The sequence below is a fragment of the Rhinolophus hipposideros genome (assembly GCF_964194185.1).
Source record: "Rhinolophus hipposideros genome assembly, chromosome: 23".
In the NCBI taxonomy this organism is placed as follows: domain Eukaryota; kingdom Metazoa; phylum Chordata; class Mammalia; order Chiroptera; family Rhinolophidae; genus Rhinolophus; species Rhinolophus hipposideros.
The window spans coordinates 8,868,035-8,887,087 of record NC_138069.1 but is presented as its reverse complement, the minus strand read 5'-3'; the positions used below and the strand labels follow the sequence as shown (position 1 = coordinate 8,887,087).

The following is a 19,053-nucleotide window of genomic DNA, read 5'->3' as shown; positions in this document are numbered from 1 at the left end:
AGGTAATAATTTCTCCTCATGTTGCAAACCTCTTCCCCTCAAAATAGTGTTAGGTGAATAAAGCAAAATAGTTCTATGACTTTGACATGTTCACTGATTGTTATTCTCATAATTTTGCTGCCTGGAGGCGTACTAACTGTATTACTGTTGAAAACTGCCTGACTTTGGCCATTGGGAGGCGCCATTACAACCGTAAGTGCGAACTCTGGGAGTAGCTGCAGTAGACGCCTTGTGGCTGAAGCATGGAGAATAAAGGTGGATGCTAGAGGAATTGTGTTTTAGATTGGAGAGGGTGTGGCATCATTTAAGGGTTTCTCCTGTAATTTGTGTAGAAAAATGAGATTTCCTTTTAGCCCAATCTCAATTTGGAGGCAGGCTTTATCCTTTTTTTTCTCTGATTCCTTCTGAGTTTTACTGGCCTCCCATGCCTTTCTAGGAATTGAGCTTTGGGCTGTAGGAAAGTAGCATGTTGTATCGTATAGATTATTCTTCCTCAGAGGACTGGGTGCATGCTGCAAGTGGGTTGTTGTGCCTGTTATTTTTTTTCTTCAGCTTTCCTTTGCAAAATGAAATTCTGTTTCCATTAAAGCTACTATTTAGATACAAATCTTAGTATCAGTTTTGCTATTTTTAGTGTTAACTTAGAGTGCTCCTGAAGGTTGTACCTTTCAGAACAGCTGTTTGATAAATAGGAAGTTTTGTAAGCAGAAGCCCTTAAATTAGTAGTGTTATGAATATATATATGTGACATCTTAGAACTAGGCTGCCTTATGTATTTGCATTGCAAGAGTATCTTACCAGAGCTAATTATTTTCCTTGGGAAGAATACTGTGTTAAATTTGAATATTAGGAAATGTGGCTTTCCAAATAAAGCTGTGTATCAATGCATAGAATTAAAAATCAAAATGGATTTTTAAAATTGAAGTAGGTGCTTAAGCCAATTTTTTTCTTACAGAATTTAGCTTCCTGACATGTCTCACGGAAGGGCGTGTGTGTGTGTGTGTGTGTGTGTGTGTATGTGTTTAATAAATTGCTCTTTGGGCTACATCTGCAGATACAGTAGCCAATTGATCTAATGCAGTTTCTGAAGGCTTTCTATACAGGTGATGTCATCCTTTTAGCTCTATTCTCCTCCCACTCTCTTTCCTTCTTATTAGATATTTCATCTTACTGCAGAGCATAGAATCAATAGGAGCTTCTCCTTAGGGAGCTGCTGTGAAACAGGCAAGGACAGTAGGAATTAAGACACTAACATATAGTCTTGCTTTAGCGGCAGATGTAGTGTTTTTGTACCATGTTGTATATGAATTTTCAACCAGAAAGCCAGACTTAGATCAACAGTACTGTTTTAGTGATGCATTAGAACAAGAAGCAATACTGCAGCCTGTAAATAGTGCATGTGAAAAGAGAAGATTTTAATTTTGGAGATTCTCAGGCATGCTACAGGACATACCTGTTAGAGCATATATCTTTTAACTACCATTTGCTCAACGGTTGATTTTTTTTTTTTTTTAACCTCTGGTGGTTAAGAATATAAAGAAGAAACTTTCATCTTAAGGATACAGTGTTCTCATTTGCTTTTGATGCAGAAGAATTACTGCAGTGCTTTCTCTACAGAATGAAATAAGTTGAAGAAAAGACAGAGCTGTGTTACGGAGAGGAAAGGTTTCTCAGAATCCAGGAACACAGATTTGGTGCATGTTGCTGTATTTCATTGATACGTTATTCTCTGTTGTTACCACTGTGCATGTCTGTGCCAGGTGCCTGAGCAAGCATGTGTGTATGTCTGTATGTTCTGAGCCAGAAATATAGACATCTTGATTTACTGTGATTAGCTTGTTAAAAGTGAACATTTTGATGAAAACTGTTGCAGTTATTTAGAACAATGCTGTAAGCTACTGAAAGCTCCTGATTTCAGTTTGAAAGGGATTTGGAGAAGCTGCCTTGATACATAACACTGCAAATGGTGTATGATTTGTAAAAAGAAACTTAACACAATTTGTCAACATACTCATCCGTGTGGCTCTGGTTTGAAAAGGAAACTACCCTTTCCATCCCAGGAAATGGCTTTTCTTGTTCGCTGTTACGCCAATTGTCTTCAGCCATGGGCCTCCAAAGTAAGTAATTGTTCTTTTCTTTCAGATTGCTGTAATCTAGTTATTAAATTTAACTTCTGCTGTTGTGGATTCTAAATGAGCTTTATGATGCTGTGATATTTTCTAAACTTTAAAAATAAGAATTACAAAGCAATCTAAAAAGCTCAATCTCATGGCCATTTTGTCTTTCAATTAAAGGACTCTCTCAAATATTCTCATATACCTCTTAAGAGTGTTTGAAAAAACACCTTCTTAATAATCTGTAGACTTAAAATGTAGTGCATTTGAAGTGTACTGTCTTAAGACTGAATCATCCATCATTTGGTTATGACTATTGCTGTACTTTCCTGTGACCATACTCTTTAATGTACTCTTGAATGTATTGTATTGCCTCATTTCCTTAAATGGTTGATATATTTCACTATGTTAGTCTGATCAGTTTATGTTGTACATTTTTCACTGATACGGTGTTATCAAATAAATTACTGAATTGTATTATTTTATGAAAACTGGGTAATTCTTAAGCAGTGAAATATGGAGAAAATACTTACGTAAAGTAACTAATGAAAATATTTTAATAATGTTCTTAAGTATTTTCAAAATAGTAGTAAATTAACCATTACTAGCTTTGGGACTATTTAAAATCATATACTTGTCATTTTACAGCAATTGTATTAACTCAGAAAAAAGAAAAATGCTACACAACAGGACGTGCTAGGTTTTAGGAAAATATACAGTGTCATTTAATAAATTGTATTGTTCCTATGGGCTGTTTATGTAGATCTGAATTTGATGCCTCTCCAGATTTCTTTCCTATTATGTAAATTTTGAAACAGACAAGCATGAATTTTTAGTTTTGTTTATAAAACTAAATGTTTTAGTAAGCACTTTAATTGTAACATTGGCTGTGTTATGATTTCTTTATAGTTCTGTTGAAGAGAGACAGGCACAATAGAGGCATTTCTTAGGATGATCTGAAATCATGCCTTTGTTTAAAGGTTGTCCTATTGATGATGACTAAGGGAGAAATACTCTGATAGCATCATGGTGTGCTGCTGTTTTATCTGACAGATAGCTCTTTGCATATCTTTCTTAAAGGCAGCTTCTAGAAGGACATTTAAATGCACTGTCGATTTGGCAAACAGCTGATGGAAATGCAAAGAGATGGAAGGAAGACTAGGTACACACTTCATCTGTATGGTTATCGATCTAGTAAGGCATTGGTGGACTCTCGACAAATGCCACCTGTAGGGTCCATGCGTTCCTGACGCTTGATAGTGGCACTGCTAGCTTTAAAGTGACATGTAGAAGGGAGATGGATGAGACCAGGTGAAAAATCTTCCAAGAAAATTAAGAAGGAGTTTTAGGGTTGTTTTTTAGAATACCAACAAAAAATAGCCTTTGGGGGTTGGGTGCTGGTAACCAACTTCTGATTTAAGATTTAACAGTACAGAAGTGTAGAAAGTATAAAAAAAGAAGTATAGAAAAGCCAGAGAGGATTTTAAAGATCAGATTCTAAGGTTCCATTAAATGCCAGCAAATATTATCTGAGCAGGATTCTGTGATTGGTACTTTACTATGTAAATTAAGTATTTATCATAGAGTACAAGTCTTCTTCCTTCTCCCCCATCTCATGTTACTGTTGATGGAATTTAATTCTGGATTGTGATTAAACACATTCAACTTGTGATTAATTTTTCATACTCACTGCTTTTGATTTTCCAATACATTTTACTAGTTTTATTTATTCACGTATTTTTCCCATGCTACTACTTAGATTTCATTACTTCTGAATTCATTTATTTTCTTGATAAAATAAGTCATTCTAGCTATAAGAGTCGAGATCTTTAAATCTTTGTTCAATATGTACTGTACTTTATATTAACACTTAAAGGATTATTTACATATAAAATAATAAATCTAAAGTCTTTTCCTTTTAGCACTTTGAAAAAATGAATGCACTCATCTGAGTGTCTCATCTGACATCCAACATTGGTGATGAAAAGTCTGGGCTCCTTGTAATTCTTGTTTCTTTAAGTCATCTTTTTCGCTTTGGTTAGTTGTGTTTTGCTTTGTTTCTGTTTTGTTTTTTATCCTTGGTGCCATGGAAGTTTTACCATGGATTGTCTGATTTTTATTTTTTGTGTGTCCCCTTCTTGGCTTGGAAGTCTCTCAAGCTGAAGATTCCTATTTGTCTTCAGAAGTGGGAAATGTATTTTTTGAAAACGGTAACTTTTTTTCTCTTATCACTCCAGATGTTGGAACTCTGGGTCTGTCCATAATGTCTCTAAACATTTGTTTCGTACTTTGTTCTCACTCTGTGCATTTCCAGTTTAATCTTTTGGCTCGCTAATTTCTTCTCCACTTGTGACCAATTTCTATTCTGCTATTCAGTTTTTAAATTTCAAAATTTAATCATTGTATTATTCATTGCTGAAATCTGTTAAGTGATGCTTTTTTCACAAACACCCCTGTTTAATAATGTTTTTATTGTATGGATTACCTCTTTCTTCATGTCTAAATTCTTCTCTTAGTTGAGTTTCCTTCAAGGGGGTTGAATTTCCTTGAGTGATTCTTAGCTGAGAGCTCACCTCCCTGGTCTGTTAAGGTTGCTTGCCTTCAGTGACTTACTGGGTGAAGGAGGCAGGACCACTTTGGCTTCTGTTTTCCTTCTCTAGGTGCTTCTGCAGTTCCTGGTCTACGAAGGCCTTCCACTCTCACTTTCACACACCAATACGTCTACAGATCTTTTCTTGGCTCTTATCTTGCTGTACCTGTCTGCAGCATTTGACGCACCTGATTGCTCCCTCCTCCTCCTCGGCAGACTTTCTTCAGAGTCAGTCAAAGTCTTCACCATGTGTTACTAGACAGTGTGTGATCTCTCCTCCCTTTTTCTTCTGCTACACTCCTTGTTCACTCCAGCTTCTCTGGTTTCATTGCTTGTCCTCAAACTTGCCAGGCACACTTATACTGATTCCCTCTTTTCTCAACAAGTCTATCTGCATTTTTAATAAACTCACTGTTAAGTGCAAATATTGATTGAAAGCTGCTTTGTGGTTTTTAAAATGTTAAAGTGAGGAGAAATATGTGTCTTAGAATTTTAAACCCTAATATTTATTAAGTTATTTAACAATGCCCTCCAACCCTCATCTTTTAGTAAAATAAGTTAGGACTACATATTTCCCCTATAGTTTCACATGCCTCAGGCACAGAAGCCGTATAGACCCAAGGCTACTTTGATTAGATATATCTGTTTCGTCTAGGGCTTTGGATAAATTTCAGACTGTCTCCATAAAACAGGATCCAGACTACTATTTGGGTTTTAGAATCTTTTTAAAAAATATAATTTTTAATAATATAATTTTAATAATAATGTCTCTCTCTCTCTGTGTCTTTGTCAGCTGACGCTTCTGTGATGTGTCACTCTGTCTAGTCCTAGAAGCTCCTTTATAATTTTGGTGGCTTGCTTTTAATTTCATAAGGCCTCCATCTTCCTGTGCCTTGGCTATTTCTTGTGTCCCATGTGCATCATTTTCTTCCATTTCATCTTCTATGTTTCCAGAGTAGTCTTCTAAAAAACCAAATCTATTCCAGTCATTTTCTTGCTTAAAACTCTTCAGTAGCTTTTTTTCTAGCACAGGAAATCTAAGTACCCAAGAATGTTACCTCTGGCCCTTCATCTCTTGTATCTTCCTATGTACATCCCTACCTGAGCCACACTGGTTTGCTTGCTGTTTCCAGAATGCATCATGTTCATTCAAGTCTCTGGCTTAATACTGTTCAACAGAAATATAATGTGAACCACGTAGGTAATTTTAAACCTTCTAGTTGCCACATTTAAAAATTTTTTTAAGGTGAATTTAATGTAATAATATATCTAGTAAGTTTTTTAACATGCAATAAAAAATGTGATTATTCACAAGGTTTTGTTTTGTTTTTTTACTAAATCCAATTTGTATTTTACACTTATAGCTTGTCTCAGTTTGACTAGCCATACTTCAGGTGCTCAGTTGCCACGTGCGACGAGGGCTGCCATGTTGGACCCTGCAGTGCTGGGTCTTTGTCAGTATTATTTAGTACGTTTAGTCTTGATCATTCCAGGATTCATCTCAAACGTCATTCTCCCTGCTCTGTACCCCCATTGAGAACGAGGTCTTTCTTAGTCGCATTTGTTATTTTTATATTTTACTTGTCTTTTTTGATCTCCCGAACCGCATGACTTTTTATCATTGTTTTTATGAGTAGTATCAAGTATGCATCAGGTGCTTCTCGCTCAATAAATGGCAAATTAGACCACCATGCTTGTTAGAAATTTATTTATATTTGTAGTAAATCACTATAAAGTTCTGAAATGTCTTCCTATGAGTAACACACAAGAACTTAACAGACTTTGTGATATGCACATGAATTATCTTTATTCCTTGGTCTTTTTAAGGTTAATGTATATGTGATTTCTCGATAGGTTCATGCATCTATATGTCAGGTAGCTATGCTTTAAAAAGCAAGCTCTAACAATGCAGTTTGGAATTTTGAGGACCTTTGAGGAAGGTCCTCAAAGGACCTAACTGGATCTTTGAGGAATGCTGTTCTGTTGGTGAATTCTGCAATTTTTAAACATTTTTAGGGTTAATAGTAAATATTTCATACTTGGAAAGCCCTTTTAGTGCCTTTCTCTTAAGTGAAATAATGCTTGGGTATTGGTTGTAAGGGGCAAAAAGTTTCAGATAGTAAAGTTTCTTATTAAAGGGTACATTTCCCTCCTATCATTTTTAGTTGTGGAGGGTTATTCTTGGAGGCTAAACGTTGTTAAACGTGAAGTGGAATCTTGAACGTCCCTATGCTATACATGCCTGCTTTTGTGCCAGTCTAGATTCAAATGAGTCTCTGCTGTCCCCCGACCCCCAGTTAATTGCCCTATAAATATTTCTTGGATAGATGCAAGAGATTGTCCCAAAGCATTATTTCTTACATTGGCAGGATGTTATTATTTCTTACATTTGCAGGATGTTATTAAGAATATTGGGGGGAAATAGGTTTGGAGAATGCTGTGAAACATGCTTTATGGTGGGACTCCTTGGAACCTCCATTAATACACTTATGTTTGTGGTGAAGTGGTACGGGGCATATCGTATAATATCATTTTCTAATTTATTTGAACCTCCCCTTTTTGCAATATATCCATAAGTTATATTCCAAACTATACAGTTTAAGAAGTGCTACCCTCCCTGAAATACTATATGTGCCTGTGATTAAACTTCATCTATTCAGATATCTGTGGAAACCTGAGCAGCAGAGACAGTGTTCAGGAATCAAATATATTCATTCATTTATTCTACAAATACTTAATAAGCAGGTATCTATCATGTGAGGAGTAGACATCACTGTGCTAGAACTTTATTAGGTAGTAAAAGGAAAATATAACTATATCATTGTCGAGTTGCCTGGACCTGTGTGTGTGTGTGAGAGAGAGAGAGAGAGAGAGAGAGAGAGAGGGAGAGGGATATAGAGAGTTTGAGTTCTGCGTCCAAAGAAATGGAGTAAAAACAAATATTTCACTTTCCACTCATTTCTCAGTTTCCCATACAGGTCCATACGTTGAGAGTTTTTTCTTACCTAATTTATGTCACTTTTTGCTCTGTTTCCAGTTCTTGTTAGGTAAATGTTTATTCTCAGTTTTAGTTTATATATCAAGTATATTATTATTTATCATGTTCTCACAAGGCATTCTAATCACACTCATCTTTGAATCTTGCTGATGTAATTTTCCTCATAAAAAAATCAGAATGTATGCTATGTGTATAGCAACCCTTAGTTGCTAAGGGTGACAGAATTTCAACACATTCCAGTGTTGGACCTTTTGAAATGAAAGGGAAAGAAAATTTCTCTTGATGTGTGTGTATATTTGTTTTAAGTTTTGAAAAAAATTCAAATTATTTATAGAAATAGTAAAGGAATGCTTTCTTCATATGATAAAAAGATTGTATAAAAATCTGTGTTTTCTTCATGAAGTAGAAAATAGATGCTATAGTAAGACTCCCCAGTTTTACACTGAGCTCCTTAACGGTAAGACCCATCTGTTTTCATCTTTATGTTACCAGCTGAGTTCCTGGCACAAGTAGAGTATAGCAGAGAGTTCTAGAATGAGATAGATCCGAGTTTGAATTTCAGCTTCCCTACTTACTTGAGTGTGAGATGGGGCAAGTTGCAAATCCTAGTGCCTCAGTTCCTCATTAGTAAAGTAGGGATGATAATAATGCCTGCCTTTTAGGGTCTAGTGAGGATGAAGATTGCTCAGTACGTTGTAAGTATCATTACCAAGCCAATTTGCGGACTTGTTCTTCGGGCTTTGGTTCATTGTGTTACTTTTATGGATGACCTTCTTCTGCTTGGTCTTATCTTTATAGGAATCTTGCGGGATAGACTCTCTCTCACCTTGACACCACAGCCAAACATCTAACATTTTAAAGTCATTTTCAGTCTGTGCCTTTCCATCTACTTCATCCTATCTACCTGAGAATTTTTTCTTTGTATTTAAACAATAGAAATGAATGGGAGGAAGACCTTGGAGCTGAGACATACTCCTGTCAATATTTCTTTATTATTGTAACCAGTTATACTTATTGTAAGCAGTTATAGTTAGCTCATTGATTTTCTGCTGCCTTTTTAAATACATATAAAGAGCTATAAAATGACTTCTAAGCATGGCTTTAGCTTATTCCACAGGTTTCAATATATAGCATTTTAATTTTTATTCTGTTTAAATATTTTCTAATTTCCAGTGTGATTTCATTGACCTCTGGCCTATTTAGAGTTTCTGTTTTATAATTTCCCAATACATAATAATTTTCTAGTTATCTTTTTGTTGCTTATTTCTACCTTATTTGCACTGTCATCATGGGATATTCTCTGTATTTGATTTCAGTCTTTTGAAATATGTTGATGCCTGCCTTTTTGTCAATTTTTATAAAATTTTTTTATGTGTACTGTAAAAGAATGTGTATTCTGTAGTTTATTTATATCTATATGCAGATATATCTATATGCAGATATCTATATGCAGTATTCTATGTACAATTGAACTTGGACAACGTGGGTTTGAGTTGTGCAGGTCCACTTATACAGATTTTTTTCAAAAAATACGCAGTTGGCCCTCTGTATCTCCAGGTTTTACATCCATGGATTCAACAAACCACAGATTCAAAACAGTATTTTCAATCCAGCTGGGAATCCATGGATGCGAGGGGCTGGCTGTATGCATTGTTGTACACCATTTTATATAAGGGACATATCCGTGGTTTTGCTTTCACAAGGGTCCTAGAGCCAATCCCGTGTGGATACGGATGGACAACTGTAGTTAACTTTTGGGGGAATCAAGTTATACATGAATTTTTTACTGCGTGTGGGGTCAGTGCCCCAAACCCTCAACGCTATTCAAATTGGTTATATTTACATGTTCTGTATCTTTTTGTTTGTTTATTGTGTTAATGAGAGGTAAGTGATAAAATTTCACAGCATAATTGTGGGTTTACCTAGTTCTTTTCTTATGTTTATTTTTTGCCTTACATATTTTGAGGCTGTGTTATTAGGTGCATATTTATTTAATGTTGAATATTTTATTATGAAATGTCCCCTTTTGTCTCTACTAATGCTTTTACTTCACAGTCTATTTTATCTGACATTAATATAGCTACCTAAGCTTTCTTTTGGTTTGTGTTTGCATGGAACGTATTTTTCCATTCTTTTATTATGTAGTATTTCCTCCTCTGTTTGCTAGGTAGGTACACACCTTTTTACTATCATTTTCTTAAACCAGAGATTACAACAATGCCTTTTTTGCCTGTCAGGTCTATTGCTACTGTTTCGTGAACAATGCAAAGGATTTAGAGTACTTGAATAACTCCATTTAACCTTCTCCAGACTTCTCCAGAATTTGTTATTATAATGTATTTAATTGTATGTATATTTTAAATTTCGTGGGGCATTATGCTACTGTTTTATATAGTCAGTATTTGTGTAGATTTACCCCAACCAAACATGTCCTTTTTTTCCATTGGTTTTCCTTCTTTCCTGCATCTAGAAGCTTTCATAAGGAATTATTTCTTTCTCCCAGTGGATTTCATTCATTGTAGGTCTGCCAGGGAATATTTCATTTTTGTTTCTTTGCAAATGACTTTATTTTGCTCTTTTTCAAGGACTATTCTTGCTGGGTATAGAATTCTAGCTCTTGGGAATATCACTCCATTGTCTTTAGGTTTTCAAATTTTTGTTGAGAAGTCAGCCATCAATTTAATTCTGCTTTTGTCAGAGTAATCTCTTTTTTTCCTGACTGCTTTTAAGATTTTTCTCTCCTTTTTGTCCCCCCCAACAATCTTACCTTGGTATGCATAGGTGTGGTTTTGTTTTTATTGATCTTGCTGGTAATTCTTAAAGCTTCTTGATCTGTGACTTCCTATCTTTTGTCGGTTTGGGAAACTGCTCAGCCATCATCTTCTATGCCTAAAATACCCTGCTTTTTCAATGACTCTGGTTATTAAGGTGTTGCCTTCTCACTGTATCTCCTGTGGCTCTTGCCCCTTCTCTCCTAGCTTCATTCTTTTTCCTGTCCATGTTTTATTCTGGATATTTTTTTTATTCTGGATATATTTTTCTTTACTTTTCTAATATTCTCACTAGCTCTGTCAAATCTGTTATTGAGTCCATCTGTTGTCTTTTTAATTTTCATACTTGTATTTTTCAATTCTAAAATTTTCATTTTATCTTCGTTAGTTTTCTTTGTTTGCTAAAATTCTTAGTCTTGTCTTGTCGTTTTCTTTCTATATAACATGGATTGCTAAACTGGACTAAATATGGCCAGTGAGCTGCATGACCTGTAAACTAAGAACTAAGATTTTAATTAAGATTTTTACATTTTTGAAGGGTTGTTTAAAAAAAAAAAGCCAAAGAAAAGTATATCACAGAGAATGTGTTTGGCCTGCAGAAGCTTGAAATATATAATCTTTGGTCCTTCAAAGAAAATGTTTGCCAATCTCTGGCATATATTAAATACAGTTATTTTTAAATCTGTGTCTGATAACTCCATGTTTGAAAGTTCTTCATTGGTTTCTAGAGATTATTATTTCTCCTTGTTTTCATCAATGCCATCTTGTCTCCTAGTGTGCCTGGTTTTATTTGAGCAATGGATGTTATGTATTGTAAAATTGTTTAAATAATTGGAGGCCTAGTATGATTTTTTTCTATGACTTTTCACTAGTAATCCTGTATAACCTTCATCCCACATTAAGGATTGAAATGATTCTAAAATGGGGGTCAGTTTACTTTTAGGTCACACTTACTTGTAGAGTGCAGTGTGCTTTTTAGTGTCCCAATCCAAAACTCTATCTTTCCTTGCTAGACCTTGAAATACAGCTTGTCTCTTTGACCAGTGATTATTAGAAGTCCTTCTCAGTCTGTTGGACTCCTCTCCAGGAATCAGAAAATACTCTGAGAAGAAAAGCAGCCTCAAAGGCCAGATTATGTTTGTGTGTGTTCCATTTTTTCTGTTTATCTTAGTTTTAGAAGTCTCTGAATTACCTTACCCACCAGGGGAAGTTTGTGATGTAGTTTCTTAGTGTGTAGTTTTTATAGTGACTTACAATAATGTAATTCAGACTCGACCATTTTCTCCTTTAGTATATATTTAGTTTCCACTATTATGTTTCACTAGGTTTCCTGTATTGAAGTAATGAAAAACCTGTTTTTAAAAGTAAATAGATTTCTCTTGATGATCCTGAAGCACATAGCTGAGAAATTATTTGTAAAATATATCACATACTTTCTATGTAAAGCTGTCTGTCTCTCACAACTCTGGAGCACAGTGGTTTGTTTTTTTCTTACCTCTCATGGCATTTATTTTGTACGATTTATTTTAATTTGTTTTGTTTTGTTATTTATTTTTATTTTATGGGATGAAATGCATTGTACAATTTGCATCCCTTTTAAAGTGTGCCATATTAAAGATCCAGTGGTAGAATCATTTCCTCTGTGTCTCTTATTTCCCTCCCTGCGCCTCGCACAGACATTCATTAAATCATTGTAATCATTGATTGCTAACAACTTCTTTAGGGGCCAACTACAAACTGATACACTATTAAGTGAAAAGAGACTTAGTACATTTTTGAAATATTGAATGCAATCAATTGTTATTTTTTTAAATCTTGCTGCCAGATGCTGTACTTTAATCCAAGATATTGTTGTTTTATTCTGGTATTAGTGACCATTATGTATCAGTGATGTGTGTGCACACACATGGGTGTTTGTGGGTAATAACGTTCCTACCCTTTACAGTGGAAATAGCGGATACACGTGTGTTTCTTTGGGGAAGAAAAGGGGCCAAGTTTTTCCTCTGAAATACCATTACTGTGATGGAGAGCTTTAATGGTAATCTCTTTTGAAAACTTGTCAGTTGGCTTCCACTGCAGGCTTCCCCCAGAGGGTGTTTTCCTAAGAATGGAGAATTTAGGTTAAAAATGAAGTTGCGCAGTAATGTACATAAAATAAAACTTGTTGCAGAAGTTAACATTGTGTCAAAACTCTTACAAAGGTAATGATTGATATTTAGAATATCTTAAATATTTTTCTTCTTCAGCTTCCAGCGGATCTTACAAAGATGCACATCACAGACCACCCTCATCCACAGGTGCCTCATGTACCTTCTAGTCAGTCTGGTTGTAGCATCGCTAGTGACTCTGGGAGCAGCAGTTTATCTGATATCTATCAGGTAATACCAGGAGTTTGTGTATTGTGTATGTGGTTTTTTTATTCTGCCCAGTATCCTGTGCTTGTTCCTTAGGTGATCGCATTTCTTTTAAGTAGGGTATGAAATTCAGGCCTAAGGTCTTTGGGAAAATATGCTTTATTTACTATTTCAAATTTGCAAGCCTAATTAAAGAGGTGTCTTTTGAGAGTGATGAAATATGGTCTAACAGTATATGGATATAGTGTTCTTTTTAATTTTATCCAGGTGAATCCATATGACTATATAATGCTTGCTTTGGTAAAAACTGATTCTTGAAACACTGAACTTAAACTTACAAAAATGCTGATTTTTATTATTGCTATAAAGTCTTCTATAAGTAAAGCCATGAAGAAAATTAGAGTTGCTACTGTATTGTGAAGACTATTAAATTTTCTAGTAGCCACATTAAAAAAGTAAAAGGAAATAGGTGAAATTCATTTTCATGTATTTTATTTAGCACAATATAGCCAAACATTATACTATAAAAAGTTTAAAAATTGCGAATGAATTACTTTATGTTTTCATACTAAGTCTTCAAAAGCCAGATTTTATTATAAACTTACAGCACATTTCAGTTCATAACAGGCACATTTCAAGTGCCCACAGGCTCATGTGGTTGGTGGCTACCGCACAGTTCTGTTCTGTTGAAATAGAATCTTTGTCTGAGGAAAACATTTTAGACTGTAGTTCTCCTGAGTTACCCGGATTTGAGTATTGTAGAAAAAGCAGCACTCCTGTGTTAAGGAAGTTTGTAGGCACACGCAAAATGGAAAAACACCTCTGTGTTTGGTTTATGCATGGCTTTTCTCCATAAAAGTCATTGCTCTGGCCATCAGGATCTCCTTTTTGTCATTTGTATAGTAGACAGAACAGGACATTTTTTAAAAGTAAAGTTTAAAGTAATGTAATGGCTCTGGGCCACTTACTGTGTTTGTGTAGTTGCTGGGCTCCATGCAGTCTTCCCCTCACCAGCAGAAGTGCCTTATGAAAGAAATAAGAATTGTTGCAGAAGTCAAAGTAGAGTTATGGCTTCTCTGGACTCGAGTTTTTTCTAGAGAAGAAGCCTGAGGCACATGGCTGTAGATTTCTCTCAGGATAAGTGGGAATGTCTAGACCTTGCTAAGAGAGCTGTACAACAGAGATGTGGTGTTTACGAACTGTAGATGGCCTAGTCTCACTAGTCTATCCAATTCTAAGGCATATGGGATCACCTTTTTGGAGAAAGGAACGGAGCCCTAGATGATTGTGAGAGAAGGGAAAAGACAATAGTGCACAGACTGCGATTCAGGGTCACTTGGGGCAGCCATTGCTTTGCTGCGAACTGGAAGATGGACGCACAGTGGAGTTCTGTATCTTTGGCAAGATCCTTGAGGAGATTCTGAAGCATTGCACTTAAGTTAGCATCAACAGGATGTCCACCTACTGGCTGGCCCGCCTGAGGCTGGGGCTGGGGCTGGGGCTGGAGACCACCTACTGCTGTAGGGCCATGGCCTATGAGTGACTGTCCTGCTCCAACCTTCCATATGTTTTCCTTCCTTAGTAGTAATCTCTAGCTCATTCTAGCTTTTCTGAGATTCGTTTTTAAATCGGATAGACGGTGGACAGCTGGCCTGCACGTCAATGGAGTATCTCCTTTACAAAATGAAGAAGATATCTTTTCATACCCAGAAACCTGAAGGTTACCTTTGGCTCTCTCCTCCCTTGATCATCACCTTCAGCACTAAATTCTATCAGTTCTCCTTCCGAGATCCTAAATTGTGTTTGTGTGTTTGTGTTTGATGTTAACTGAGATGTAATTTACCTATAAAAAAATGCATTCTCTTCAGTGTAGCCTACCTAAAGATACACATTTCCATTATCTCTCCATTACCTAATAGAAAGCACTTTATGCCCTTTTGTAATCAGCTCCTTCTCCTGACTCCCAGCACCTGGCAATCACGAGTCTGTTTACTGCCCTGATAGTTCAACATTTTCCAGAAGGTCATATAAATGGAATCATATAGTTAAATGGTGATGCAGTGAAACTTACAAAGTTAACCAATAAGATTAAAAAGGATGCTCAATGAATTAGGGAGAGTGGACAGATAAAAGAAGCAGAAATAATGAAATTCTAGAACCAAAACAAGTCAGGATTTAAAGGAGAAAATTATCATAATGCTAATGTCAAGTATGCAAATACGTAAGATAAAATCTTTTAAGAGTGGCCAAAACAGGTAAAAATTTTCAAACTCAGACTTTAGGACAATAGCCAAAGGTTAGAAACAGTATAAGGGTAAAGGAAACAAACCAAACAAAAATAAAAACAGAAGGAAGAGAAATCAGAATCTTTAAATAAATACATATACATACATACATACTTACATGTATTTGGTATTGGTATACTTAGATTGTAAATCAGTTTGAGCGGATCAGATGGTAACAGTGTTTTTCTACTGGTTGTGGGTTTGTGGGTAGTTTTTATTATGTTCTTAAGCTTTTGTTTTTTTCGATGAACATTAAGGTGGATGTAAATAGAGTGTACAGTTAAAAATAAAAGTTGAATAAATTGTGAAAAAGATTAAAGCAGTAATTAGTAGACTGTAAAAGGAATAAGAACATAATAGATTGATAAAATATCCCACAAAATGCAAAATTTCTGGAATTGAAAAAAAACATGGGTAAGGAAAATAATACGTTTTGTTATAAGCAAATTGTGTGTATGCAGTCAGATGCTCAGGACGAAAACAAAGGGAAGACAAGAGAGCTTAAGAGTTAACTATCAGTACTGGACTCTTAGTCTTTCCCTGGCCTCAGGCCTCCTTTGGAGTACCTGTTAAAGCTATTAATGTACCTGTTAGTTACAGATTCAGGTTTTCATCATATATGTCTTAGCCAGTGACAATTGAAGTCGTTTGGTTATCCGAATTTTGAATTTCAGCATTTGGGAGATTTTAAAAATGATCACCTAACCCAGTTGTGGCTTGTAATAGTAAAGCAAAGCCTTGGGAAATAATGCAAGTATTTTTCATTTGGAGGGTTGTGGGAAAGAGAGGAGAGTCGTCTCAACAGCGTTTCTTAACAGGAAAATTGTTTACACCGTTTTATGTGGCCAAACGTATGACTATGTTCCTATGCATTTTCTTCTTGAGAATTTTCATATCTTCTGCTTTAAAAATAAAAGCCCTTGATTCTCAAAGAAACTTCCAAATAAAGCAGTCACCATGGTCTAGAGAAAATGGAAGTAATGGTTTCGGTGTGAATATGTTTTTAATCAGATTAGCTTACAATTTTTAATGCTTAAAAATACACATTAAGATGTTAGAATGTTCTTGGGTAGAATATTTTATGTATCCTCAAAGAATACTCAAGAGGAATAGGAGTGCTTCTTTCTAGGTTCTTTTTTCTATTTATTTCAGTCTTTTCCAAGTGCTGGAACATTGTGAAATGTTCATTCTTTAGCTAGAGCAGTTGTCTTTTCATTAATTTACAGTCATGCACCACACAACGTTTCAGTTGATGGTGGACCCATAAGATTTTAATGGATTATAAGCAAAAAATTTGTTTGCAATGTTGAAAGAAGAAGCTGGACCCAATTAAGGTGTTGAATTTACTGCTAGCTCTGGGTGGTTTAAGGAGAGGCTGAGCATACTGGCCACCCACCCCTGCGCACCCAGACTTAGCTGAGGCCCAGAGTTAGCGAGGGAGAAAGGGGAGAGTGCTGGGGCACAGAGGGGCCTTGGAGCTCACCCTGCACACAGGCACGCACACACTCCTTCACACAAACTCACTTCTCTTCCTCTCACTCCCCTTCCTCCCTCTCTCTCTTTTTGCCCCCTCTCCCGTTTATTATTTCTCCTCTCAAGTTTTATCTCCTGGATCTCTCTCCATCTGTACTGTCCCTTTCTCTGTCATTCATTCTCTTCCTTCCCTGTCTCAGTTCCTCTCACCCTCCCTCCTGATGACTACTCTCCCCAACGACTCTTCCCTCCACAGCCCTCCCCCAGGACCTCCCAATGTATGTGTGCATGCGCACACACATTCTTTTATGCCCTATTTTTACTGTGCCTTTTCTATATTTAGGTATGTTTAAATACATAAATTCTTACCAATGAGTTACAGTTGTAGTATTCAGTACCATGATATGCTGTACAGGCTTGAAACTTACAGACCAGCTGTGTAGTATGTGCCCTCTAGGTTTGTGTACATGTACTCTGTGATCACACAAGGGCGAAATCGCCTAACTGCACGTTTCTCAGAACATATCTCTGTCTTAAGTGACTCGTGACTGTACTTTTAAATAATAGGAGGCACACATTCATCCCCCACCTATCTTTTTTAGCTTCTATGTAGGAAATACATGTTCTTAGAACTCTCAATGCTTCAGTTACTACCTCGGTCAGCATGAGTCCTTAACTTCATGGCTCTGCTGCCCATCTCTCCAGAACTCCTGGTGCCATGTTTCCATCAGGGTGTTCTTTTACACCTCAGCCAGCTTTGCCTTGCTGCATGTTTTCTTCCACTTGTCTTTACTACTTCTGTTAAGAATATCATCTGTGTTCTCGTCAAAAATCTGTTCTCTTCGACTACTCTCTCTTTTTTAAATTCCACATGAAATAAATTACAGAAAGTTATGACCTTACTCCTCTACTGTGTTTCCCCGAAACTAAGACCTAGCCGAATCATTAACTCTAATGTGTCTTTTGGAGCAAAAATTAATATAAGACCCGGTCTTATTTTACTATAATATAAAACCCAGTCTTATGTAATATAATATTATTTTACTATAATTTAAGACCCAGTCTTATATAATATAATATACTACCAGGTCTTATATTAATTTTTGCTCCAAAAGACACAATAGAGCTGATGGTCTGGCTAGGTCTTAGTTTTGGGAAACACGGTAGTAAAAGGAGGCTTTACTTTGCCTGCCTGCTTGCCCTGTTGTAGAAATTACGGAATGTGTTAGCTTGGACAGCACTACTCAGAAGGATAAATTTCACAGGATTCTTGCTCTGACCAGAAAGGCAGAGAAGAAAACGTAAGGACTAAGGTCCATGAAAAAGGTTGGATGGAATACTCAAAGTGGGAATGCAGAAAAGAAGTACTGAAAGCCTAAGGTTCTGGCTTAATATGTGCTCTAAGTTTGAAAATGTGGTTTTTGTAAGTTTGTATAACTTTTCATTGTAACCTGGAGTTCCCCTTATTGTTGCTTCATGTTTATCTGGATGCAAACAGGAAAAGGATATCCTCTGGTGGTTTATTTTGGGAAGGCCAAGTCATCAGAAAATCACCTCAGACTGTCTGCCTCACCAAATTATATTTACACATATACATAGAGACCCATGCATACTGCGGGAAAGGAAGAACACGAGAAGTTTAATGCTTGCCTTACTAGCCATTTCACCAATATGCTTTTTTTCTTAATTCATTTATCATAATCTTCTTGGTTGTCTGCTGTATTCCAAGTGCTAGAATAAAGTGGTTGAAAGGCCAGGTCTCTGATCTTTTGTGTACCCTGCCTTAAATAAGGTGGCATATCTTTTGACCTACATTTTTTGTAACATCTTTGATATTATCATACAAGTCGCTGAGGCTCTGTTAAATATTCTTTTTGGCTTTTTTCCTGTCTTTGTTTTTAGTTTGGGTAGTTTTTATTGCCCTTCTTCAAGTTTATTCTTCTTACAGTTTACATATTTTTAATGAGAATTCCCATTTTCCCCCTAATTAATTGTTTGTATTTTCTTTTAAGTTTTTGAGCTTGATAATAAATGTCAAAAATTCATGTCTTCTTATTCTATCGTCTCTGTCATTCCTGGGTCTCTTTATATTGATTGATATTTTTCCTGGTTATGAATCACATTTCCCCTGCTGCTTCACCTGTCTAGTATGTTTTTATTGTGTGTTGGACATTGTGGATACATTTTTTAAAAATTCTTACCTAGTTATTAGACAATGAAACTTTCTGCCCAGGAACTGCATTCTCAGAAGCATCATTCTGGTGATCATATCTACTTTTATTTACCAAATGATCTGGCTTACTTTGTTTAGTCAAGGAATTAGACCTTGGACTCTATATTGCTCACTTTATTTACTTAATTGTTAAATTACCAAATACCTTTTAATTTCCGAGCATGGTTTTGGCCACTGTTTATTTTCGATCTTATTTTGCTACCTTATTCATGCTCATATACCCTTAACATTTTAA

The 19,053-nt window shown here is 35.9% G+C and overlaps 1 protein-coding gene across 11 annotated transcripts in view; it reads left to right on the top strand.

Annotated features, from left to right (window-relative positions):
- Nucleotides 1-19,053, top strand: part of RAPGEF6 (Rap guanine nucleotide exchange factor 6) — a 179,758-nt gene that overhangs the window by 83,648 nt on the left and 77,057 nt on the right. For 8 of the 11 annotated variants that reach the window (XR_013992373.1, XM_081035330.1, XM_081035328.1 and 5 more), the window contains one exon: nucleotides 12,720-12,851. Coding sequence is in view for 10 of the 11 variants with exons in the window: in XM_081035330.1 (XP_080891456.1) it covers nucleotides 12,720-12,851 (132 nt within the window). In the remaining variant the exon portion in view is untranslated. Of the gene's footprint in view, nucleotides 1-130; nucleotides 193-1,520; nucleotides 2,118-12,719; nucleotides 12,852-19,053 lie in introns of those variants that run through there. The other 3 variants (XM_081035326.1, XM_081035334.1, XM_081035327.1) reach the window with 2 other exon arrangements.